Source organism: Thalassophryne amazonica, chromosome 3 (genome assembly GCF_902500255.1).
Source record: "Thalassophryne amazonica chromosome 3, fThaAma1.1, whole genome shotgun sequence".
In the NCBI taxonomy this organism is placed as follows: Eukaryota; Metazoa; Chordata; class Actinopteri; order Batrachoidiformes; family Batrachoididae; genus Thalassophryne; species Thalassophryne amazonica.
The window spans coordinates 117,011,755-117,039,585 of NC_047105.1; the positions used below are offsets into that span (position 1 = coordinate 117,011,755).

The 27,831-nt window shown below is 40.8% G+C and overlaps 1 protein-coding gene across 1 annotated transcript in view; it reads right to left on the reverse strand.

Moving 5' to 3' along the window:
* Window positions 1-20,421: 20,421 nt before the first annotated feature.
* LOC117507494 (fibulin-2-like) overlaps window positions 20,422-27,831 on the reverse strand; it is a 173,815-nt gene continuing 166,405 nt past the window's right edge. The window contains exons 11-13 of the mRNA XM_034167369.1: window positions 26,346-26,474; window positions 23,538-23,661; window positions 20,422-21,834 (exon numbers count right to left, since the gene is read on the reverse strand). Of these exons, the coding sequence (XP_034023260.1) occupies window positions 21,477-21,834; window positions 23,538-23,661; window positions 26,346-26,474 (611 nt within the window). The 3' untranslated portion in view covers window positions 20,422-21,476. The remainder of the gene's footprint in view (window positions 21,835-23,537; window positions 23,662-26,345; window positions 26,475-27,831) is intronic.

Here is a 27,831-nt window from a genome sequence, read left to right on the forward strand (position 1 = left end):
AACATAATATCAAATGTAAATGGCATTTTATTAATGTTAAAAATAGCTGCATAACATGATTGACAACACTACAAATTAATTAAATTAAGCCACACACACACACACACACGCACACACACACAGAGCGATTGTGCGATTTGCTGTTGTGTTGTGCGATTTGCTGTTGTACTGTGCAATTTGCTGTTGTGCTTTGATTTGATTTGATTTGATCATTTATTTAGTCCCATGGGGGCAATTCAGGTGCAGTCAACAGTAAAAATTGCATTCATAAAAACACATCATACAAGTTCATAAAAACACAGCACAATAAATATACAAAACAAAAACCAAGAAATAAGGCACAAGTCAGTGTAGACTTAAGTGCAACAGTGAATCCTTAGGTGTTATTTAGGAGAGCAATGGCTGTGGGAATAAAAGAGTTTTTTAGTCTGTTGGTTCTGCATCTGGGCATTACCAGGCGTCTGCCCGAGGCCAGAAACTTAAATTGTGAGTGCAGAGGGTGTGCCGAATCCACCATAATTTTCCTTGCTTTTGACATAACCCTTGTTTTAAAAAGGGCTGTGCGATTTGCTGTTGTGTTGTGTGATTTGCTGTTGTACTGTGCGATTTGCTGTTGTGTTTTGCACTTCAGGGCCACCTTAGAGAAGGCAGAGAGTGACTCCTCTTTGTCAATGATCTTTGTCTAAGCTGGCGCGTGAGTACGTTCTGTGAAAATAAAGCAAGACGCGTCTGTGTGTCTGTCTGGGTGTCGGTCTGTGTGTCTGTGGCTTGCATATCTCAGACTGTTTGTGTATTATTTATTTCTTTAATTTATTTCTTCTGTCTCTCCCTGTGAATGTGTTAGAGACAGGCATCTGTTTAAGGCAGAGAGTAACTCATCTTTGTCGACGATCTTTGTCGAAGCTGGACGCCCACCTGTAAGTCGCTCCCCTTTTACAGCACAATTTCTACGATTACTCTGAGAGGAAAATACACGACATTAGGTTAAACATATCCCAGCAAGCCTTAACCTAGCCACTATACCCTGCTATCGAGGTGGGTGCCATCACTGAGGTATTACCAAGATTTACAGAATTTTATAGTATCTCACTAGGTGTGCTGAAGAAACTTGTAACATCTAATAAAAGCACAACCTGTTTATTTGATCCTATACCAACAAAACTGTTTAAGGACCTGTGGCCCACCATTGGGCCAACTGTGCTGGAAATTATTAATCTGTCATTAACCTCTGGTTCTGTTCCTAAATGTTCTAAATCTGCAGTGATTAAACCATTACTTAAGAAATCAAATATTTACCCTATTGTATTGAAAAACTATTGGCTGATATCAAATCTATTAATTTGGCTTAAAATTCTGGAAAAAGTGGTTTCACAGCAGTTCATGGACCACCTTACTGAGAATAATATTTTTGAGCCACTGCAGTCTGCATTTAGAAAATATCATTCCACAGAGACGGCTCTCACTAAAGTGGTGAATGATCTTCTGCTTGCAATGGATTTGGACACCACTACGGTTCTGGTGCTGTTGGATCTTAGTGCTGCATTTGATATGGTGGATCATCATATTCTACTCGATAGGCTGGAGAAACATTTTAGGATTACTGGGAATGCCCTTGCATGGTTGACATCATACCTAACCAGTCGTTGTCACTGAGTTTTGTACAATACTACCTCTAACCTTAGTGACATTTGGGGTTCCACGGGGGTCCGTATTAGGCTCCCTCCTTTCACCCTTTATAGCACACCTTGGGCACATATGGTGTTTTTGATTACCTTTCATTACTGCGCTGATGATACTCAGTTATACATGCTGATAACTGCTGGCAATCGCTTTCACATAAAATCCTTAGAGGATTTCCTTGCATCAGTGAAAAGCTGGATGTCTAGCAATTTCCCACTTTTAAACTCTGACAAGACTGAACTGATGGTTCTTGGTCCAGTGAGACATCAGCATCAATTTGACCAACGAACGCTTAGCCTAGGCTCGTGTGTCATACATCACACTGACAAAGAGGGGAACCTTGGGGTAATTTTTGATCTTACTTTGTCCTTCGACCTCCAGATTAGAGATATTACGAGGACCGCTTTCTTCCAAATGCGAAATATCGCGAAGATTCGTCCCATCCTGTCTATGACTGATGCTGAGACCCTGATTCATGCATTTGTTTATTCTAGACTGGTCTACTGCAAAGTTCTATTTTCTAGTTTATCGCAGTCCAGCATTAGGGTTCTCCTATTCAAAATGCTACTGCTAGACTTTTGACAGGAAGCAGAAAGTTTGACCACATTAGACCCATTTTGGCATCTCTTCACTGGCTTCCTGTCCCAGTGAGATCAGATTTTAAGGTTCTGCTATTAACCTATAAAATTATTCATGGACTAGCACCTCCCTACTTAGCTGACCTAATTAAACCCTATGTACCGGCCTGGGCTCTGCATTCTCAGGATACAGGACTACTTTGTGCCCCTAGGGTGAATAAAAAGTCTGCAGGTCACAGAGCTTTCTTTTCTTGTGCACCTGCTTTGTGGAATGATCTCGCTGCGTCAATAAAACAGCCAGATTCTGTAGAGACTTTCAGGTCCAGACTTAAAACGCAGTTATTTTCCCTTTCGTATGGCTAGCATACTGGCATAGTATGGTGTTATGCTTCCTACCCTATTAAATTCATTTTATTAGTAAACAGCGCGGGTTGCGGCCTCAATTTTATCTAAAGTCTGGGTCTTTTAGTGAAGCTTAGGGCGAGTGGCCAGCGATCACCTTAGTATTTCTTCTGTTTTCTTGTTGCATAATGCTGACAAATTATACCTTATTTGTTGCCTTTCTGCTGCCTGATTATGTTTTTTTTTTTCTCTCTGTTTGAGGTGCGGCTCCATCCAGAAGTGGGAGGGGCTGTCTTCTGCAAGCCTCCCATCCTGGACACCTGCATGGACTCCCAAAATTTCCTGTATATTTGTATTGTCAAGTGCATCGGTAGCATGACCCAAGCAGAGGGTCACCCCTTTGAGTTTGGTCTGCTTGAGGTTTCTTCTTTAAATCATCATCCTTACCACTGTCACCTGTGCGCTTGCTCTAGGGGTTATTAAGGTTAGACCTTACTTGTGTGAAGCACCTTGAGGCACCTTTGTTGTGATTTGGCGCTATATTAACCCTCTCAAGCCCAGGGTATAATTGGCCGTTTTTGACTACTTTTGGTTTTACCTTTAAAAAGTGTTTACCTGGCCTTGTTTGGTGTAATTTTTTTTAGCATAACCTCACATGTGTGACTTTCCAGTTTTTTATTCATTCTGACCTACTGTAGTAACACAGTGAACCTAAAATCACACAAAAAACATAAAATCCAAGTAGAAAAAAGTTTTTGTTTTTTTTACTGTGAAAACCACAAACGTGTTTAACAAACAATTTTCAATTTCAAAAACATATGTACAAATGTATCAAAAAAACAAAGTTAAATTCAACTATTTACATAAATGCAGGAAATGCTTCAGGTGTTTTTTTGTACAATTATTTACAAAACAGTCAGGTTTCACAATAAGATTCAGAATTTCAAAAACATATGTACAAATATAGTGCAGGAAATGCTAATCCTAAACTATTTAGAAAACAATAAGATGCCAAAATAAGATTTAGAATGTAAATATAAATGGTAAATTTCAAAAACATATGTACTTTGTAGTGCAGGCTAAACTCTGTGTGAAATAGTCAGATATCACAGTAAGATTCAGAATGTAAATATAAATTGTACATTTCAAAAACATATAGTGCAGGAAATGCTAATGATAAACTATTTAGAAAATAATCAGATGCCAAAATAAGATTTAGAATGCAAATATAAATGGTAAATTTCAAAAACATACTGTATGTACAATGTAGTGCAGGACATGCTAAACTATATGTGCCACTCAAAAAACAATTCCTGTCCAACACAACACAGAGGGGCACATTGCAGGCCTGACACTTCCACAGTGTATCACTCCTCTTGTTGCCCATGTGAAGGCACTGTTGGCACCTCAGTCTGCCTTTTGGCAACGATCTGTACCTGTCACAATTGGCACAGGAGCATGGTTCTGACTCCTGTTCTGTGGGACACCTGTTTTGTCTGTGCCACACAGGTGACACACCAGCTCCACCATAAGGTCCTTGTGTGTCATGGACTGCACTTGCTTGACACAGCTGATCTCACAATGCAAGATGAATGCATTTGTGGTTACAATGTCAAGTAAGTGCAGCAATACTGTCCTGTACCTGCGTGCAGTTTTCCGATGGGTGGAGTAGTTCTGGATGAGCTGGTCAGATAGGTCGAATCCACCCATCTTTTTATTATAAGCCAACACTGGGATAGGGCAGGGAATGCCTTTCACCCTCCAGCATCCATCCTTCTCATCCTTCACCCTTCTCCGCAGTGTCTGTCCCGAAAATGCATGATGGATGGTGGAGCACACAGACACCTTCCGTGTGTCCATCCACTTTACAAACACCAGAGGCCCCTCTCTTATCCATCTTATAGATCCTCTTTCAGATGTTTTTGCGAGAGCATTTGCCATCCTTCTGGGGCATCCTCGTCTGGTCTCCCTGTATGTGCCACATGCCCCAAACCTCATGTTAGCCAGGTCCATGAACAGTTTGGGACTCATGTTAAAATTATCCATGTAAATGTGGTACCCAGTACCAAGTGAGGATGGCTGGATCAGGTTTTTGACCACATTGTACATGACCACAGTCTGTGCTCACTTGTGGTCACAGTCTTGCCAGTGTAAATGGTGAACTCGAGTGTGTAGCCATTACTTGAAACAGCCAACACAAAAAGTTTCATGCCCCATTTTGTTGGCTTGTCCTTCAAATATTGAATCATTCCAGTTTTTGCCTTCAGCTCCACCATCCTTTCATTCACTGCTTGCTCCCTCCTTGGGTGGTAATAAGCCTGGCAGGCACTGAGGATGTCATCATAAAGAGGCCTGACTCGAAACAGTTTGTCATGACCTGCTGTTCCTTTTTTCGATCATTTTCTACATCTTCATCTAGATCACTTAGGTCAGGGGTGGCCAAGTTCGGTCCTCGAGAGCCACCTTCCTGACACTCTTAGTTGTCTCCCTGCTCCAACACACCTGAATCCAATGAAAGACTCGTTAGCAAACCTTTAATGAGCCTTTCATTGGATTCACGTGTGTTGGAGCAGGGAAACAACTAAGAGTGTCAGGAATGTGGCTCTTGAGGACCGAACTTGGCCACCCCTGACTTAGGTGGATGTTCCAGAATATTGATCTAAATCTGTCTCCAGACATTACTTTCGCTGGAAAGAGCACAGACAAAATATTATTTTGTTTCCAGTAGTCCTGGAGACTTGGCAGTGACACCAACAACATGTATATCAGAAGACCAATAATTTGTACAGATCTTCCATTTCAGTCTGTCCAGTTGTATTTTTTTCCCTAATGCCTTGTTTTTTGCAGCAATTTTATCGGTATTGGGGCAGATTGTTCTAATTGTGTCAGTTGCAAAAAACAAAAGAAAAAGATCTTTTGGACTTTGGGTGGAAAGTGTATCAACCTGGACTCCTGGTGTTCCCCGAGGCTGAAATCTGCTTACTGCTGGACCAGTGTCTGCATCCTCCTCCGTGTTCCAGCAGTCAGCGCTGGGGCGTGTCTCTGCTGATCTGGATCTGGAAACAGAAGTGCAAGCTCCGACCCTCTCTTCAGATCTCCGTGCACACGTTGGTAGATCCACCTGCTTTGGTTGCTGCTCCAGAACAGAAGAGGGATCATCTCTTTCATGACCAGAATCCTCACTGTCTGTTTCAGACTCTGACAACACGCTGCATGCTCCGTCTTCCTCCAGTTCAAAAAATAACTGAAGCGCTTGCTCCACATTCATAAAACGCCTCATTTTTACCAAAAAAAAAAACCCAAACAAACAACAAAACACTAACCACACAAGCTTCCCACCAGTAATAAAGAGAAAACACACACACAATCAGACCCACATGACGTGGGTGGGCTGTGATCAAACACACGTGGGTTTAGTGAACAGACGTGGGTTAGTGACTTCTGATTGGTGGAAAATTTCAGAAGCCAACCAGTGAGGAAGAAGGAGTCATATTTCTTCCCACCGCTGTTGCTGCTGCAGTAGAGAAGGAAATGATCCTTGGCTGCATGTGTACATAAACACGCCGCAAAAAATGACATTAATATTTGTGAAAACACATGGCGTAAAAAATACTCATAAGCCAAGTTATACTAGGCCTATTAACAAAATTTAAGAAGGTTGAAGTCTTCACGTTCAACATGCATTTAAAGGGAGCTTTAGAGTGCAGTAGATTGAGTGCAAATTGAACCATGGCTTCGGATTTAGAGGTGCTGCTCCTCATCCCAGCTGCTCCACACTCGGCTGCGAACCGACCCAGTGAGGGTTGGAGGTCACAGCTGATGATGCCAGCAGGGCCACATCATTTGCAAGAAGCAGTGATGAGACCCTCAGCCCACCAAACTGAAGACCCTCCTTCCCCCAGTTACGCCTTAATATCCTGTTCAAACAGGATCGCTGACAAGGTGCAGCCCTGGGGGAGGCCAACCCCCACCAGAAAGTAGCCCTACTTACTGCTGAGGACCCAAAACAGCTCTCGCTTTGTGAGTATAGAGATTGGATGGCCCTGAGAAAGGACCCCCTCACTTCATACTGCCACAACACCTCCTACAGTATCTCCTGGGGTATCCAATCATACGCCTTCTCCAAGTCCATAAAACACATGGAGACTGAATGGACATACTCCCAGGCACCCTCCAGGATCCTTGTAAGAGTGAAGAGTTGGTCGGTTGTTTCACGGCCAGGACGGAACCCGCATTGTTCCTCTTCAATCTGACGTGTGACTATCGACCAAACCCTCCTTTCCAGCACCCTGGAGTAAACTTTAGCAGGGAGGCTGAGTAGTGTGGTGCCCCTGTAGTTGGCACACACTCTCTCGTTCAAGTACTTTAACCGTTTCTTATTTGGGCCATGCCACTTTCCACCACCACGATTCAAACAAATCATTGACAATTTTTGAGTAATGTGGCTAAATGTTTATAATAATAATAATAATAATAATAATAATAATAATAATATGTTCAAATCATATGTGATGCACAAATGCATCTTACTAACATCGTGGCTAGGTGGCCTGGTTCAGTGCATGACTCATTCATCTTGACTAACAGCATATTTGGGGCATGCTTTGTTTCATGCTTTTTTTTTCATGTTTCCGTCACAAAATGAGTGACTTTTTCACGATGCGGTTTTATTATTTTACCATTTCTAACCCTAACCCCTAACCATAACCCCCCCAGCATGTGCACAATAAGTAAATAGTTTATTTGCGTAATTGTTACGAAAGAAACCATCACATTTGGGCATGTGTGCATTCATATATGTGTTTGTTATTCTTCTTCTTCTTATTATTATTATGTATTTTCATTTGTTGCTTGATGGTGAACCCAGAGCTTCTTAACAGGCCTGATTGTCTCCGTGTTTAGTATTTGTCAATAAACGTGTATGTATAGTTGTGATGTCACACACTGTCGGCTAAGGTGCATCCAGTGTTTGTGTGCTGCTTCCACTTCATGTTTATTCTGGTGGACAGGGTACAAAATAAAATAAAAAAAATAAAATCACATTTATTAATTTCTATAGCACCAACTCATGATGAGATCGCCTCAAGGCGCTTTACACAACACAATACCAAAAAAATTAAAAATTGAATCAATAAATTAAAAACAATAAACAGACAAAACATAAAAGAACACAAGAGTAAAAACACATAATAACTAATGATACAACCCCAATTCCAGTGAAGTTGGGACATTGTGTGAAATGTAAATTAAAACAGAATACAATGACTTGTAAATCCACTTCAATCTATATTCAGTTGAATACACCACAAAGACAAGATATTTAATGCTCAAACTGATAAACTTTATTGTTTTTGTGCAAATATTTGAAATGGATGCCTGCAACACTGACAGGTGGTTTTGTCTGGAGACAAATGCAAGACTCAGGTAGGCAGTTTGGGTTTAAGCAAAACTTTAGTGAGGTGGAGAGCACAGGTCGGTACACGGAGAGGCAGTCCAAAAAACACAGCAAAAGTACCATTGACATCAGGCTTAAACAAGGTCAGAGTGAACAGGCTGGAGGTCGGTAATACGCTAAAGCAGGCAGGACTATGGACACAGGAATCAAAGGCGGGAATGAAGGCACAGGGCGTGTCAATCTGGCGAAGAAGCAGAGCAACATGAGCAATATATATATCTTCAGATAATGAGTGGCAAAGAGACACGTGTGCGCAGAAGGCACCAGAAAGAGGGCATGGTCAGGACGAGAAAGCGAGAGAGAGGGAGCGAGAGAGACACGCCCACATCCCAGAGAGACAGAAAACCCAACACAGGGAAAAAGTCAACCAAGAACATAGTCAAAAGAAAAGAGAACAACCAAACAGATAAAAATTAATCAAAACCCCCGAAGCAGATCAACTCATGCCCCAACAAGACCAAGCGCTGACGGAATTGAGGAGTCGCGATCAACTGAGGGGAACAAAGCGGGCTGGTGACCAAATACTACATGAAAAAGGGAGCAACCGGTGGACACTGAGGGCAAACAGTTATGGGCAAGCTCAATCCAGGGGAGTTGGTCAGACCAGCATGCGGGGTGCCGTGAGGCAAGTAACTGAAGCCCCTTTTCCAATTCTTGGTTTAACCGTTCCGCCTGCCCACTGGCCTGCAGATGGTAGCCCGAGGTTAAGCTGGACGAAACCCCAAGGAGCCTGCAAAACTCTCTCCAAAAATGGGACACGAATTGAGGACCCCGGTCAGACACTATGTCCTGTGGTAACCCGTGCAACCCCAACCTGTTTTAGCATTATTTCAGTGGTTTCCTTAGCAGACGGTAGCTTGCTCAAAGGAATAAAGTGGACCATCTTAGAGAGGTGATCCACCACCATCAGGACGGCAGTACAACCCTTAGAGGGAGGAAACCTGGTTACAAAATGCATCGCTATATGCGTCAATGGACGAGTTGGGACTGGTAACGGCAGTAAGGTGCCTGCTGGCGGGCAATTGGAAGATTTGTGTACGGCACATTGATGACAAGCGGACACATACTCAGTGACATCCTTAATTAACCCTGGCCACCAAAACCTTTGTTTTACTACGAACGTGGTTTTATTGACCCCTGGGTGACAGAACATTCGGCTTCATGACACCACCGGATGGTTTCCCCCCTGAGTGCGGGGGGAACAAATCATTTACCCCGCAGACATCCTGTGGGAACAGGCGCATCTCCCATTGCCGACTTTATTTTGGACTCGATGTCCCAGGTTAGAGCAGCCACGAAACATGATGAGGGTAGAATTGATTCCGGCTCTGTAGTAGCTTCAGCCGGATCCCCCTGTCGGGATAGTGTGTCGGGTTTCCCGTTTTTAGAGCCCAGGCGATAAGACAAAGTGAACTGAAACCTACTGAAAAAGATTGCCCAACGGGCCGGTCAGGAGTTCAGCCGTTTGGTGGAGCGCAGATATTCAAGGTTTTTGTGGTCGGTGTAGACTATGTACGGAAGCTGTGCCCCCTCTAGCCAGTGCCGCCACTCCTCCAAGGCCACTTTGAGCGCTAACACTTTGCGGCCACCGATGCCATAGTTACGCTCTGCTGTGGACAGTTTCTTTGACAGAAAGGTGCATGGATGCAGCCTTTTGTCGGAAGGACTCCGCTGGGACAGGACTGCACCCACGCCTACATTGGAGGCATCGACTTCGACCACAAACTGCCGTGTGGGGTCAGGGAGGTGTAGCATGGGAGCCATGGTAAAATTATCTTTTCGGACTCTGAACACCTCGTCACACTCCGTCGTCCAGGAGAACGGGCGGAGGGACGAGGCTGCATGTAAAGGAGCTACGATGGTACTAAAACCCCGAATGATTTGGCGATAGAAACTGGCAAAGCCTAAAAATCGCTGCACCTCCTTGCAAGAAGCGGGGACTGTCCACTCACGCACCGCTGCTATTTTTGCTGGATCCATCTTGATTTCTCCGGCCAAAATTATGAAACCTAAAAAGGAGACAGTGGATCTGTGAAATTCACACTTTTCAGGCTGGAGGTCGGTAATACTCTAAAGCAGGCAGGACTATGGACACAGGAATCAAAGGCGGGAATGAAGGCACAGGGCGCATCAATCTGGCGAAGAAGCAGAGCAACATGAACAATATATATATCTTCAGATAATGAGTGGCAAAGAGACAGGTGTACGCAGAAGGCACCAGAAAGAGGGTGTGGTCAGGACGAGAAAAAGAGAGAGAGAGAGAGAGAGAGAGAGACGCCCACATCCCAGAGAGACAGAAAACTCAACACAGAGGAAAAAGTCAACCAAGAACATAGTCAAAAGAAAAGAAAACAACCAAACAAATAAAAATTAATCAAAACCCCGAAGCAGATCAACTCATGCCCTGACAAACACATTTCAAAAAAGCTGGGACAGTGGTATGTTTACCACTGTGTTACATCACCTTTCCTTCTAACAACACTCAATAAGCATTTGAGAACTGAGGACACTAATTGTGAGTGTCATGACTGGGTATAAAAGGAGCATCCCCAAAAGTCTCAGCCATTCACAAGCAAAGATGGGGTGAGGATCACCACTTTGTGAACAACTGCATGAAAAAATAGTCCAACAGTTTAAGAACAATGTCTCTCAACGTTCAGTTGCAAGGATTTTAGGGATTCCATCATCTACAGTCCATAATATAATCAGAAGATTCAGAGAATCTGGAGAACTTTCTACACGTAAGCAGCAAGGCCGAAAACCAACACTGAATGCCTGTGACCTTCGATCCCTCAGGCAGCACTGCATTCAAAACCAACATCATTGTGTAAAGGATCTTACCACGTGGGCTCAGGAACACTTCAGAAAACCATTGTCAGTTAACACAGTTTGTCGCTACATCTACAAGTGCAAGTTAAAGCTCTAACATGCAAAGCGAAAGCCATACATCAACAACATCCAGAAACACCACTGCCTTCTCCGGGTCTGAGCTCATTTGAAATGGACAGATGCAAAGTGTGCTGTGGTCCAATGAGTCCACATTTCAAATTGTTTTTGGAAATCATGGACGTCGTGTCCTCTGGACAAAAGAGGAAAAAGACCATCCAGATTGTTACCAGCGCAAAGTTCAAAAGCCAGCATCTGTGATGGTATGGGGGTGTGTTAGTGCACATGGCATGGGCAACTTACACATCTGTGATGGCACCATCTATACTGAAAGGTACATCCAGGTTTTGGAGCAACACATGCTGCCATCCAAGCAACATCTTTTTCAGGGACGTCCTTGCTTATTTCAGAGAGACAATGCCAAGCCACATTCTGCAAGTGTTACAACAGCATGGCTTCGTAGTAAAAGTGTGCGGGTACTAGACTGGCCTGCCTGGAGTCCAGACCTGTTGCCTATTGAAAATGTGTGGCACATTATGAAGTGCAAAATATGACAACAGAGACCCTGAACTGTTGAACAACTGAAGTCATACATCAAGCAAGAATGGGAAAGAATTCCACCTACAAAGCTGCAACAAATAGTGTCCTCAGTTCCCAAACACTTAAGATAAGATAAGATAAGACTTTATTGATCTCACAGTGGAGAAATTCACGTTACATCAGCTCTTAAAAAAACACACACAAGATGGGTGCGAGTAGAGGTATCAAACAGTGTGTGCAAGCATAAGCAATAATAATAATAATACTTGTAACAATACAATAAAATGTATATACACTCAACAAAAATATAAACGCAACACTTTTGGTTTTGCTTCCATTTTGTATGAGATGAACTCAAAGATCTAAAACTTTTTCCACATACACAATATCACCATTTCCCTCAAATATTGGTCACAGACCAGTCTAAATCTGTGATAGTGAGCACTTCTCCTTTGCTGAGATAATCCATCCCACCTCACAGGTGTGTCATACCAAGATGCTGATTAGACACCATGATTAGTGCACAGGTGTGCCTTAGACTGCCCACAATAAAAGGCCACTCTGAAAGGTGCAGTTTTGTTTTATTGGGGGGGATACCAGTCAGTATCTGGTGTGACCACCATTTGCCTCATGCAGTGCAACACATCTCCTTCGCATAGAGTTGATCAGGTTGTCAATTGTGGCCTGTGGAATGTTGGTCCACTCCTCTTCAATGGCTGTGCAAAGTTGCTGGATATTGGCAGAAACTGGTACACGCTGTCGTATACGCTGGTCCAGAGCATCCCAAACATGCTCAATGGGTGACATGTCTGGTGAGTATGCCGGCCATGCAAGAACTGGGACATTTTCAGCTTCCAAGAATTGTGTACAGATCCTTGCAACATGGGGCCGTGCATTATCCTGCTGCAACATGAGGTGATGTTCTTGGATGTATGGCACAACAATGGGCCTCAGGATCTCGTCACGGTATCTGTGCATTCAAAATGCCATCAATAAAATGCACCTGTGTTCTTCGTCCATAACAGACGCCTGCCCATACCATAACCCCACCGCCACCATGGGCCACTCGATCCACAACATTGACATCAGAAAACCGCTCACCCACATGACGCCACACACGCTGTCTGCCATCTGCCCTGAACAGTGTGAACCGGGATTCAACCGTGAAGAGAACACCTCTCCAACGTGCCAAATGCCAGCGAATGTGAGCATTTGCCCACTTAAGTCGGTTACGATGATGAACTGGAGTCAGGTCGAGACCCTGATGAGGACGACGAGCATGCAGATGAGCTTCCCTGAGACGGTTTCTGACAGTTTGTGCAGAAATTCTTTGGTTATGCAAACCAATTGTTTCAGCAGCTGTCTGAGTGGCTGGTCTCAGATGATCTTGGAGGTGAACATGCTGGATGTGGAGGTCCTGGACTGGTGTGGTTACACGTGGTCTGCGGTTGTGAGGCTGGTTGGATGTACTGCCAAACTCTCTGAAACGCCTTTGGAGATGGCTTATGGTAGAGAAATGAACATTCAATACACGAGCAACAGCTCTGGTTGACATTCCTGCTGTCAGCATGCCAATTGCACGCTCCCTCAAATCTTGTGACATCTGTGGCATTGTGCTGTGTGATAAAACTGCATCTTTCAGAGTGGCCTTTTATTGTGGGCAGTCTAAGGCACACCTGTGCACTAATCATGGTGTCTAATCAGCATCTTGATATGGCACACCTGTGAGGTGGGATGGATTATCTCAGCAAAGGAGAAGTGCTCACTATCACAGATTTAGACTGGTTTGTGAACAATATTTGAGGGAAATGGTGATATTATGTATGTGGAAAAAGTTTTAGATCTTTGAGTTCATCTCATACAAAATGGGAGCAAAACCAAAAGTGTTGCGTTTATATTTTTGTTGAGTGTATGTTCTCCACTCAGATTACAATAACCAATCACAGATTAGCCTTTCTGTCCATCATTTACCTGTATTTTGGCATGCTTGGCACCAGAAAGTTATGTTGGATCCAAAAGGATCCAAAAAGGCTATATTGGATCGGTTCCCACTGACCAATAGTGTTAGAGCTCACTGCCAACAGCTAGCCAATCAGAATGCGGCATACAAAGGTCAGGAACTAGCTGACAGACGCTGGTTGAAAAAATGGCAACAACCATGTACTCTGAATCAGTCATATACTGTTCACAACAAAATAAATTGATCTAATTTTCTTGACTCTTTGTTGTTTGCTTAATTTGTGAGGGGGGTGGAGTACATAACAACTGATGGATGGCAAGTCGTCCAACATAGAGAAATATTGGATGAAGAAAAGTTATATTGGATGAGGCGTACATTGTGATTTCAGGATTTTTTTTTTTTTTAGATTATGTCTCTCACAGTGGACATGCACCTAAGATGAAAAGTTCAGACCCCTCCATGATTTCTAAGTGAGAGAACTTGCAAAATCGCAGGGTATTCAAATACTTATTTTCCTCACTCTATATATATATATATATATATATATATATATATATATATATATATATATATATATATATATATATATATATATATGCATATATAAACATGATTGGAATTGAAAAAAACAGGCACATCTTATTTACAATATGTGAAGTGGAATTTAGATGTGATAAGGTGACATTAGTGCTGGGATTTGTAAACAAGCTGTTATTGCACATGATTTGTGGACATATTAATATTGCACGTAATTTGTGGACATATTATTGCATGTGGTTATTTCACAGTGTTATTGTACAGTCTGACAGCAGTGGGGAGGAATAACCTGCGGTATCATTCCTTCTTGTACTGAGTTTGCCTCAGCCTGTCACTGAAGGAGCTGCTCAGCTCCACTACAGTCCAGTGCAGAGGGTGAGAGGAGTTGTCCATGATGGATTTGAACTTGGCTAACACCCTCCTCTCAGCCACCTCCTCCAGAGAGTCCAGAGGACAGCCCAGGACAGAGCTGGACTTCCTGACCAGCTTATTCAGTCTCTTTCTCTCCCGCTCTGTGCTGCCCGAGGCCCAACAGACGACAGCATAGAGGAGAGCTGAGGCTACAACAGAGTCATAGAAGGTCTTAAGCAGAGGCCTGCTCACTCCAAAGGATCTCAGTTTACTCAGGAGGTGGAGGCGACTCTGGTCTTTGTTGTACAGGGCGTCAGTGTTGTGAGTCCAGTCCAGTTTGTTGTTCAGGTGAACACTTATTGAATGTTGTTAGAAGGAAAGGTGATGTAACACAGTGGTAAACATACCACTGTCCCAGCTGTTTTTTTGCAGGCATCCATTTCAAAATTAGCAAATATTTGCACAAAAACAATAAAGTTTTCAGTTTGAACATTAAATATCTTGTCTTTGTGGTGTAGTCATTTGAATATAGGTTGTAGAGGATTTGCAAATCATTGTATTCTGTTTTTATTTACATTTTACACAACATCCCAACTTCATTGGAATTGGGGTTGTATCCCAAAATATCCCTGCATATGTCTGCTTTGATTCCTTAATTTATTTCATTTAACCTCACACTCAGTTAAATTCCTGTTCTTACTATCATCATTGTGGACAGAGAGGGTTATTAGTCAAAGTGTTGATCTCACTCGATTCTCACTCTTACGATACACAGTTCTGAAGTGACTAATAAAGCTCAGTTGGTTGTCTTAATTTAAAGTCTGTAAAACACAGTCACCTTTTTGTTCTTGTACGCTTGTTTTACTCATGTTTTGATGTTATTTCTTCCAGAGTTATTACAATTTAAACTGCATTAAGGCGACATTGTCAGCACTTTTCCATCCTGGAAAGAAAAACAAAGATCAGGCGGAAACACTTGATGCTTGATGTGACTATTTCTGTATCTAGGCCTAAAATATCAGTGTCGCCTCACACAATCTCAGAGCTGTCTAACTGTGATTTCTGTTTACACAGTGCCTGGTCAGAGCTTCATCCACCCAATGTTCTGGCTGATAAGGGATGTTGTTGGGATGTGCCGCGTGCTGGCGGGCATGACGCACAGTGCACACACTTTCCAGGTGGGACACAAAATTAACAACACAAGCACACTTTTGAATCAGTGTTACAGCACTAAAATAATAGAGGTTTGTTCAGGTTACTCCCTCTTTTGTCAGTAGATGGCGATGTTTGCACACGGTTGTTCAGCCTGTGCTGGCTGTGAGTTTTATTGAGTTTTGGCCATTGATTACTCATTGATCGAGGAAAAACATACAAAGGAATGTCATGTGGTCGCTGAATCTACACAGTACATGAGCCCAGACATTCCAGACTGTTTTTATTCCTGCAGTCACACAACAGGAATGTGTCAAATGTACAATACTGTTCAGTTTTTGCCCTGAGATAATTACAACACAGTAACCAGATATGTCAAGAAGCACAAAAGTAAAGTAAAAGATCAACAATAATGGTGCATGAATGACCTCCTCATTTTGCACATTTCAGCGCTCACATCATCCACTCTCACCTTAAAAAATATACACACCAATAAAATGAAATACTTGACTGATATTCTGCTTTTTTAGCCATATTTTGGTGATGTGTCATTAAATTCTCATGCTGCAAAGGTTTAGTATATTTTTATTTTCAGATCGTCATGAATAAGTCAGACGTCATGATTAACATTTCTACCAGAAGGTCAAAGGTCAGGAGCCCTAATGCAATTTAAAGCGCAAAGCCTTTGTGCAGTGACCTTTGCAGCACCCTGGCTGTATGAAAAACAGCTTCCCACTAGAAAGGTGAAATTTTAGCAATAATCACACTGAAATATACTGTGGTTGAAGTAAGAAATTTAAACTCACAGCAGATAGAGGCAGAAAAAAATAGAAGGTCTTTGGTAACATATTGCAGAATTACTGATTTAATATTAATGATGCCTCAGGGCCACTGTGTGTGTGTGTGTGTGTATGTGTGTATAAAAGTCTGTATTGTGAGAAAACCTTGTGCTGTTGCAAGAAAGAAATCATACAAAACATTATTTTACAACAAAATAGTAATATTCTGAGGAAAAACTGAATTACTTTGATGTAATAAAATAATGTACATTTCAAGAATAACAAAACTGGTGCAGAAGACAAGTTATTTCCTTATTTGTCAAGTCGAAGATAACCACATTCTCTACATAACTTCTTATACCAGGAGGACTGGCCAAATAATCATTTAACCACAAAAACTTGAACAAACACTCACAGGGCCACTTTATTAGGTACACCTGTTCAACTGCGTTAATCAGCCTATCACATTGCAGCATCTCAGTGAATTCAGGCATCTGCACGTGCTGAAGATGACTTGCTGAAGTTCAAATTGAGCATCAGAATGGGGAAGAAAGTGACTTTGAACATGGCATGGTTGTTGGCTGAGTATTTCAGAAAGTGCTGATCTTACATTTTCACCCACAGCCATCTCGAGGGTTTACAGAGAACGGTACAAAAAGAGAAGATATTCAGTGAGCGGCACTTGTGTGGATGAATATGCCTTGTTAATGTCAGAGGACAGAGGCGAATGGGCAGACTGGTTGAATGGGTGACTATGTGGTGCTATCAGGTCAGTATGGACCAACATCTCTGAGGAATGTTTTCAAGACTGTATTGAATCTGTGCCATGAAGAATTAAGGCAGTTCCGAAGGCAAAATGGAGTCCAAATCAGTTCTGGCAAGGTGTACCTATTAAAGTGGCTGGTGAGTGCATATCCACCATGGGGTACTTATAAAAAAGAAGCCACACAAAATTTCACATAACGTGATGTGTCCACACTTCAGTGGAAAATATTACAAATCATACTGTAGTGGGTTAATATATGAAGGAAGCTTCATTTATTTTGGTAAACAGTCCCCTGTATGTCACGAGAGACAGGGGTCTTGATTGGACATTTTTGTGGGTGTGTCCTTCTCACAGCAAATCAAAGGGCCGCTTGATCGAGCGATGAAGCAATCAAGCGCGTGCATTTCTCCATTATTCAAGCAGACAGCATCAACTGATCAAAAGAAAAATGACCATTGGATAATTAACACCTTTCACTGGACTTTCTATGGCTGGAAAACAACACAGCCATGAAAAATACAGTTAAAAAAAAAAAAACCATTGCAGAGACTGGAAGAAAGTCACTATTCTCCTCTTCCAACCAAACTGCCACATGGAAAAAAAATTGTATTGCACAAATAGAAAAGTTTGGGAAATTTGATTTGATATGGTTTTAGACAACATGTATGCAAACTTATGTTGATGGTATGATAAATTTATTATTTTTTTTTACTTTTTTTCTATAGCACAAGGAACTTTGTAACTAAAATCACAATGTAATCTTTTTAACACCATTATTACTCTCACAAAAGTATTGTTTTTTAATCATAGAATATCTTTATTGTCAAATCTGTATTTTTTTTTCCTTGCAATGTTGATAAAGCAACGCGCGCCGTCCGCAGCGGCTATTCAGACAAAGAGATTCCGACGGGCGGGGTGGAGCACTCCTCACTCAAGGCCTGCCCACAGGCGAATGACGTCACCGACGCGTGAAAAAACTCACGCATGCGCACGAGGGTTCAAGCTTGTCTGACGTAAAAACATATGAATCAAATCCATTTATTTTTTGAAAAAAATAAAAAGGACCACTTTTTTCATCAAAGACCTCGTATTTTACACAAATAACGTTAACCATTTGAATTTTCAATCAGGGGCCAAATAAGGGTCAATGAAGAATTGCACAGGGGTCAAAATTAAAAAAATGTTCCAATCATATTTAAAGCTATACCACATTATGTGTCTGATCATAGCTATTCCAAAAAGGTATAGTTTGGACTATCTATGACTGAATATTATGGAGTTATGGGGTAAAAACAGCAAGAATGGTGACAAAGGTCAATTTCAGATTGTACAGGGGTCAAAAGTTGAAGTTGCTCCAATTATTGTAAAACATGATGCAAATTATTGGTTTAGTTAAAAGGGTTTTATAAAGGAATAGTTTGCACAATGTGTCATGCTTAGTTGTCATGTTACGGGGTAACATACACTCAACAAAAATATAAACGCAACACTTTTGGTTTTGCTCCCATTTTGTATGAGATGAACTCAAAGACCTAAAACTTTCTCCACATACACAATATCACCATTTCTCTCAAATATTGTTCACAAACCAGTCTAACTCTGTGCTGGTGAGCACTTCTCCTTTGCTGAGATAATCCATCCCACCTCACAGGTGTGCCATATCAAGATGCTGATTAGACACCATGATTAGTGCACAGGTGTGCCTTAGACTGCCCACAATAAAAGGCCACTCTGAAAGGTGGTTTTGTTTTATTGGGGGGGATACCAGTCAGTATCTGGTGTGACCACCATCTGCCTCATGCAGTGCAACACATCTCCTTCGCATAGAGTTGATCAAGTTGTCAATTGTGGCCTGTGGAATGTTGGTCCACTCCTCTTCAATGGCTGTGCGAAGTTGCGACGACGAACTGGAGTCAGGTCAAGACCCCGATGAGGACGACGAGCATGCAGATGAGCTTCCCTGAGACGGTTTCTGACAGTTTGTGCAGAAATTCTTTGGTTATGCAAACCGATTGTTTCAGCAGCTGTCCGAGTGGCTGGTCTCAGACGATGTTGTAGGTGAACATGCTGGATGTGGAGGTCCTGGGCTGGTGTGGTTACACGTGGTCTGCGGTTGTGAGGCTGGTTGGATGTACTGCCAAATTCTCTGAAACGCCTTTGGAGACGGCTTATGGTAGAGAAATGAACATTCAATACACGAGCAACAGCTCTGGTTGACATTCCTGCTGTCAGCATGCCAATTGCACGCTCCCTCAAATCTTGCGACATCTGTGGCATTGTGCTGTGTGATAAAACTGCACCTTTCAGAGTGGCCTTTTATTGTGGGCAGTCTAAGGCACACCTGTGCACTAATCATGGTGTCTAATCAGCATCTTGATATGGCACACCTGTGAGGTGGGATGGATTATCTCAGCAAAGGAGAAGTGCTCACTATCACAGATTTAGACTGGTTTGTGAACAATATTTGAGAGAAATGATGATATTGTGTATGTGGAGAAAGTTTTAGGTCTTTGAGTTCATCTCATACAAAATGGGAGCAAAACCAAAAGTGTTGCATTTATATTTTTGTTGAGTATATGTCACATGCCATAGAATCCAGTGGACGATGACATTGTTTGACCTTTACCTTGCAGTCCAAGTATTCAACACACTCAGAACTATTCAGTTTGTTAATTCTATCAATGCAGCCAATAATTTGCACCACTTTTTACCAAAATTGGAGCAACTTTAACTTTTGACCCCTGTACAAACTGAAATTGACCTTTGTCACCATTCTTGCTGTTTTTTACCCCATAACTCTATAATATTCAGTCATAGATAGTCCAAACTTGTACCCTTTTGGAATCTTCATGATCAGACAAATAATGTGGTATAGTTTTCAACATGATTGCAGCATTTTTAAATTTTGACCCCTGTGTAATTCTTCAATTGACCCCTACCTGGCTGCCTATTGAAAATTTAGGTGGCTAATGTGCTTTTGCAAAAGAGTAATGTCTAAGAGTAATGTCTGGTCCTTGTTTCCAGTAATGAACAATTGTTAGTTATCTGCTCCACTAAACTTCTTGCACTGGCGTGAATTAGTCTGTAAATGTAACAAACTGCAGAATCTGGTTCATCATTTTGATACATTGTGTACTCAGTTTGAAACAGACATATTTTTTCAGAACTCCTCATATTAACGTAGCTCCTATTGTGTAACAGCACAATAGTGCAACAAAGTGTGCTTTTTTTTTTTCAAGATCAAGACTGCCTGAGGCTCATATTCCTTAGTCAGCTGAAGTGTGTTTGGAAAAACCACATCAACATGTGAATCCCACACTAAACCATCTGTGGTAGCCCTTTAAAAACACCATGATACGATTCAATTTAGCAAAAAAAAAAAAGTTATTTACTTTTTTTTGTAAATTACAGCATACCATATTTGTACCATAAAATGAACAGGTTGTTCTGTCAAGGTACTTAAATATTTTTACTGCATATTTTTAAAGAATTATTTTGGCAACTGCAGCTGTTTATTTTTTTTTTACCCATATACCGTAATTTCTGAACCATAAGCCACTACTTTTTTCATACGCTTTGAACACTGCGGCTTAAACAATGATGTGTCTAATTTTTACAGGCTTTCTCAGAATTCAAAATATGTCAGTTGATGCTGTGCATTGAGTGGCTGAAAGTTGCTGCCTTCATGCAGCGTAAAGTCACACACAAAGTAAATATAAAGTGTTACCTGTTCATTTTAGTGGATTCATTAACACATTCTGAAGAAAAATTATCCATATAAAGCCTCCTGCTTTTGGAAAATGACATCTGAAAATACTTTAATTCCTTGTGGCTGAAGAAAAGTCCCTCTGACACTTTGCCCCATTAGATCAGTCAGCGGAGCTTCTGCCCCCCCCCCCCCCCCCCCACCATCTTTGTCACTGTGCCACAATTTACCACAGACACCAGGAGATCCCGGCTGTTATCTCATGATCCACAAAGAAAGAAAAGAAAAAGTTAGTTACTCAGTTCTCTGTGTGGAGCGAAGATGCCACGCACCACCATGCATACTTGATGCCGTGCTGGTCGTGTAACACCTTCAGGAAGAAAAAAAGCATTTACTGTACGTATTCAATTAAAAGTTAAAAAAATCTTTCTGTTTAACATCTTTCTGTGTAAATATATCATGTTACAACATGGAGACCTGCGGCTTATAGAAGAGTGCAGCCTATTTATGTACAGTTTTTTTTTCTTTTTAAAATTGGTGGGTGCGCCTTATATTCCGGTGTGCTCTATATTGCAGAAATTACGGTAAACAAGGGCTTTTTTTTTAACAGTTTGGCTTTAGTGATGTCACTAATATGATGTATTCTGAATAAACTGTATCTTTAATCTTTGTATCTCAGATAATTCTTTTTTGCAGCAGCAGCCCTGGTAATAATTTGTTTGTGTGTGTGAGGGCATAGTGTTTTTACACCGCGGATGTGATAAAGACATAAATCCTGGCCAGGAATGAGGTGAGGGTCCCCTGCCTCAGCAGTTTCATCTGCACATCTATCAGGAAGTCTTTGGGCTTCTGTACTTGTCTCTGCAGGTAGACCGCACCCATGAAACTGTTCAACTTCCGGGTACTGAAGTAACCTTCCTCGTTGCCTTTAGTGATGCTGACGACGACGTGGTCTCCGGAGTAGGCCGGGGAAGGTCCAATTCTGAAGATCTGAGCGGGAATGACGATGTTAGTCTGGAAACTGAGCTGATAGTAGGTGATCCGCACAGGCAAGTTCTGACAGTCCAAAGAGTTGGTGGGACAACTGAGCCGCTCGCAGCGCCTGAGAGAGAAAGAAGGGGGCAAACACAAAAACATATGGATGTAATGATGACGTTATGTTGACGTTATCAAAGACTTTATGGGAACAGGAAAACACGGACTTTGCCTCTCTGTGCAGCCTGCGTTCTGCTAAAAAGAATTTCTATGTCAATCCAGCCAACAGAAGATGACATTATAGCTCCTAAAACACATCAAACACATGTTTTGCTGATTGTCGGAGTGTCTTCCGGAACTGAAGGAGCGACACATGAGAATGCAAATGTCTGAATCAGTTAAATGGGGCATTGAACACACTTTACACACTGTAAAACCCGAGTTAGTTGAACTCAAACCATTTGAGGAGACCAACTGCCTTAAACCATTTGAGTTTGCCAAATTAAATAAAATAATTTTCACAAATTTAATTGCTAAAGTTTTATTACTTAACAATTTATAGTTAATTAAACTTATGTAAATCTAGTTTATGTTTTTCAACAAAAAAGTGACAAATAAATCTCTGCCTAAAAAATCTGCAATACATTTTGGATTAGATTTTGTGATGCATTCTGTACTTGTTGACTCTGTGTTGTGTTGTTGTGACTCTGCCCATTCGCTCCCCTCGGGACGTGAATCATGATTTCCAGCATGGAAGTCGGACTCTCTAACCACAAAGCTAAAACCCAGGTATCTGGCCTTGTGACCAGAGAATTGTTTTGAGCTGTTGGGAGTGAGATTTACTACATATGCACATCGACACCTGCTGGCTTCCATTACATAAACTCAATTAAATGGAGTGAATGGAAAGCATTGGAAATACATCACCAACACTTACAGTGGGGTAAAAAAGTATTTAGTCAGTCCCTGATTGTGCAAGTTCTCCTACTTGAAAGATGAGAGAGGTCTGTAATTTTCATCACAGGTAGACAAAATGAGAGAGAAAAAAAAAATCCAGGAAATCACACTGTAGGATTTTTTAAGAATTAACATCCAAAGTGACCCTGAACTACACTACCCACAATGCTCGCTGCGTCGACTGGCCAATCACGTCTTGCGCTTAATGATGACATCAGCAATAAGTGACAGGCAGCCAGTCTGCCACAAACACACAACAGATAGAGTAAAATGTTTGATTTTAGGGTTTACAAACGTTTTGACCGTTAAACTTTGCTCACTTTACCAACAACAACAAAAAAATGTTATTGGACTGAAAGTTATCAGAACTAAATTTATCGGAAGATAATTGGTCCGATTATGGTTTAAAACTTACATGAAAAGCTAATCCGCTACCAAAAACACTAGCTTCGATAATCATCTGTTATCGGATTAGCTGAACTGTGCCCACCACTGATTTCTGTGATCTTGCAATAATTTATGCTTCAGAAGATGGTGTTTCTTGGGTTTTGTGGCATTTTTACCAGCAGTTGTTTAGACGTTTTTAGAGATAATACACAAAAGCTGTCCTCCCAATGAACTAACCACGTAAACTCTGTGAACCACAATCTTCCTATTGTATATCTGGGTGTGTTTTCATTATCTGATGGAGCGTCATTCCTTCCTTGAGCTCATGTATTCCTCATGAAAAAGTTTGATATTGGTTGCTGCTTGTTAGCCCTTATGATGCAAAGATGTATTCATTCAGGAATTGTCGGTCAGTTCAGCTGGTTCTGTGAGGTTGAAAATAGGAAAGAATTAAGAACATTCATTTTGAGAAGAAACATGACTCACGTGTCTGCCACCTTCTTGTAGTTGAGAGGACAGTCAAAGGACAGGCATCTGAAGCCTCCAGGCACATTATAGCAGGTCTGTCCATATGAACAGTTATGGGTGCCGGCGGTGCATTCGTCAATGTCTGTAAAAAAAACAACAAAGTAACAAAGAACAACCTCAATGAGTGACACTAAAGCAGGTGAAGACTCAGATTTGTTTTGTTTGTCGAGGTATAAAGTTGTAAATGTTTGGTGATAAGCTGAGAAATTCAGATTTTTCTCTCACCAGTGCTCTTTATTCTTTGTCAGCTTATTTCAAATTATTTGCTTGTACAAAGAGAACATAAAAGCAGCTTTTGAATATCTGAGTTATTTCAGCATTTTCAATAACTGCACCCATTCTGCATTATTAACAGAGCCTTCATAAATTACACCAGTAGAAAAAAAAGAATTAAATTAATTGGCTATTATTGTAGCAAATACCTTAAATGAACTGATAACTAAATAGTGCTTTGACTAAATAAGAATCGTATGTTTAATTTGGATGGGACCAATTATTACTCATAATTTTTTATGGTGGAACTCCCTGTCATCCAGTTTTATCAAAATGGGACCAGCAGTCCAATGTCTTGAAGAAATATGTATTTACAGCTGGGATGAATGAAATCAGTCCGAGAACTGAGACACCGATTCAGGTCTTGTTAACAAATTTGGGATGGGGGGTGGACTCATCAATCTATCTAGCTAGCTATTACTCCACTCCTTTTTAAACTCTACTGGCTACCCATTGGTGCCTGTATCAAATTCATTAATGCTTGCCAACAAAGTGACTACAGGGTCTGCACCCACCTCCTCCAAAAAGTATCATCTGGCACAGCCATCCCTACACAACTTCTCATTTGTGGTCCCCCGATTGGTGGACAAGCTATCAAACAGTGTCTGAGTAGCACTGTTCTCCTCTACTTTCCAGGAGGTCTTGAAAACCCAGCAATCCTGAGACAACCTCTTCTCATAACATCTCTAAAAACCGTAACATGCCTAATGTACACTTACTCTGCACTTCTATTCTCTTTCTACCTTCCAATTGGGCAGCACAGTCTCGTTTGAAGGCAAGCGCTAAAGGATTAAAATATGACGTATATGATGCAAATTGTCTACTTCCAGGGACAGAAACACGCCACTTTCTCTGAGATTTTGGGCAAATTACATGCAAATAAATTGATATTGCAAAGAAAAAGTGATGATGTGGTGGAAAGTGGACGTGTTGTGGTTTGTTTATGACCCGGAGCACAAATGTGTCGAGGCGGTTTTGCAGACGAGAGAATGGAGCTACTCTGGTTAGCTGTGTAGGCTAATAGTTACCAACACAACCTCTCCCATTTGCCTCGTCTTCCCTTCTCCACTGGGAACCGAAAAAAACCTGCACTTTTTGCAACTGCTTCGATGATTGCAGCCGAAAGCAAAACAGTACACCTGTGATATCACGTAGGGTCAAACGAGACTGCGCTGCCCTATTTCTCCTCAAATTTTGCTATCTGGTGTTGACATATTTTTGTATGTAAAGATGGTATTTGACACTATGTTGAAGTCTCCTTTGAACTGTATCAAGAATAATTATTGTTTTGTTGAAGTAGCCCTCCTATAGCAGCGGATAAGAGAATATTTAGAGGGGAATCCTGCAAATGGTGATAAAAGCATCAAATTCGGCAGAAATACTCCTCAGACAATCCTCTTTTGAAAAAAAAAAAAAAAAGATTGGCCACTTGAATTTTCAATCGGTGGTCAGGTAGGGGTCAATTGAAGATTTACACAGAGGTCAAAATTAAAAGATGCTCCAATCATATTGAAAAATATTCCACATTATTTGCCTGATCATAAAGATTCCAAAAATGTATAGTTTGGACTATCTGTGACTGAATTCTATGGAGTTACGGGATAAAAACAGCAAGAATGGTGACAAAGGTCAGTTTCATTTTGTCGAGGGGTCAAAAGTTAAAGTTGCTCCAATTTTGGTAAAAAGTTATGCAAATTACTAGTTGAGTTAACACTGTTTTAAAAAGGAATAGTTTGGACCATGTATCACCCTTACTTATCACGTTATGGGGTAACATATGTCACATGTCATAGAATCCAATAGACGTCGACCTTGTTTGACCTTTACTTTGGAGACCAAGCATTCAACACTGTAAAAACTATTCCATTTATTAATCCTATTAGCTCATTCAATAATTTGCATCACGTTTTACCAAAATTGGAGCAACTTTAACTTTTGACCCCTGTACAAAATGAAACTGACCTTTGTCACCATTCTTGCTGTTTTTATCCCGTAACTCCATACAATTCAGCCACAAATAGTCCAAACTATACCTTTTTGGAATCTTTATGATCAGGCAAATAATGTGGAATATTTTTCAATATGATTGGAGCATCTTTTAATTTTGACCTCTGTGTAATTCTTCAATTGACCCTGACCTGACCACCGATTGAAAAGTCAAGTGGCCAATTGTTTTTTCAAAAGAGGAGTGTCTAAGGAGTATTTCTGCCAAATGTGATGCTTTTATCACTATTTGCATGATTGTTTCAATTATCTGCTGCACTATCCAACCTGTCGGAAATTGTGATTCCTAATTTCTAAGTCGCTTTGATGAAATTGTTATCTTAATGAATGTAATGTAATCCATTCACTCACTGTATCTCACAGGGTGCATGATGAAGAACAAATAATGAGGCACAAATAATTATGTTTCACATTATGTTATGAAACTATTGTGAATGTGTGTCCACATGTGACAACTCCAACTCATCCAACTCGTAATCAGACTGTCACCTGTGCAGGCGTGTCCATTAGCAGACAGGATGTATCCATGAGGAGGACATGCGCACCGGTAGCTGCCTGCTACATTTACACACTTAAAGGTACAAAGATTCCCAATGCTTTGAGAGCATTCATCAATATCTGAAAGAAAATACAAACAAAACAAAACATATATCTCAGATTAGAAATCACCGTGGAACCAGAGGTAGCTTCCTCTTAATAAAGTTATTCATCATGACAGTACACACCACGTTCAGGTAAATCAGACTGCCTTATTATCCCCATATCTGATGCACTGGCACTGTTTGGTCTTCTTGCTTGTTTTTGTGCCATTTGATTGATGTCATCATATCTACCAGAAGGCTGTGACACAATGTTGTGATGTGGCATGTGTGCACCAACAAATGAGTTGAAATGAGACAATCGAGATGTAACTGTAGTGTAGACTTTCAGCTTCAATTCAAGAGGTTTAACAAAAATATATCATGAACAATGTAGGAACTACAGTCATTTATATAAGCAGTTCCTACATTTTCAGAGCCAATAACTAATTAAACAAACTAAATTTTCAAGATTATTTTATTCATACAAACCAACACTTTTACAGCCACATCACAGGATGGATAGATCTGTCTGGATTAGGCATTTCTCAATAACCGAGTGACCATCTAAGAATGAGATTAGTGAGGGAAGCCACCAAGACACCCATGACACCATGAGTTATGTATTGGCTTCTGTGGCTGTGACTGGAGAAGCTGTGTATAGTGTAACCTTTGTCTGTTGGATCAGCAGTTATGCAGTTTCATAGTGGAGTGAAACAGAGAATTAAGTGATACATACGTTACCATACGTTCCCTCCTAGCTGGGGCCATTTTTTGATATCACTGTTGATTTTGTGTTTTCCTTCACAATAATCTTGTCATCAGCTGTTGTTTTCCTTTGTATGCAAATTTCATGTCTGTTGCTCAGTAGACTCATGCTTTCTGTGTTTTTTGGGACTTTCCAAGTTCACTCACAGAAATATTTACCCTAACTTTTAAGATTTATGTAATTTTATTACATGACAAATTCCCATTTACGTTTTTTAGATAATTTTAATACAAACCTACCAAATAAACCTTACATGATGTATATTCATTAATCCTATTTATTTGAAATGCATAATCCTCAGCTTTATGCATTTAGTATTAATAAAATATAATTACTCTAAATCATTAATAATGGCAGTATTTATTTAAAATACATAAAGTATATTGTTTGAATTGCATAATAATTATGATACCTATGCCATTTATCTTGTATAGGTAACATAATTATTATGCAATTCAGACACTATACTTTATGTATTTTAAATAAATACTGTCATGATTATTGATTTAGAGTAATTATATTTTATTAATAGTAAATACATAAAGCTGAGGATTATGCATTTCAAATAAATAGGATTTATTACAGTAATGAATATGCATCATGTAAGGTTTATTTGGTAGGTTTGTAT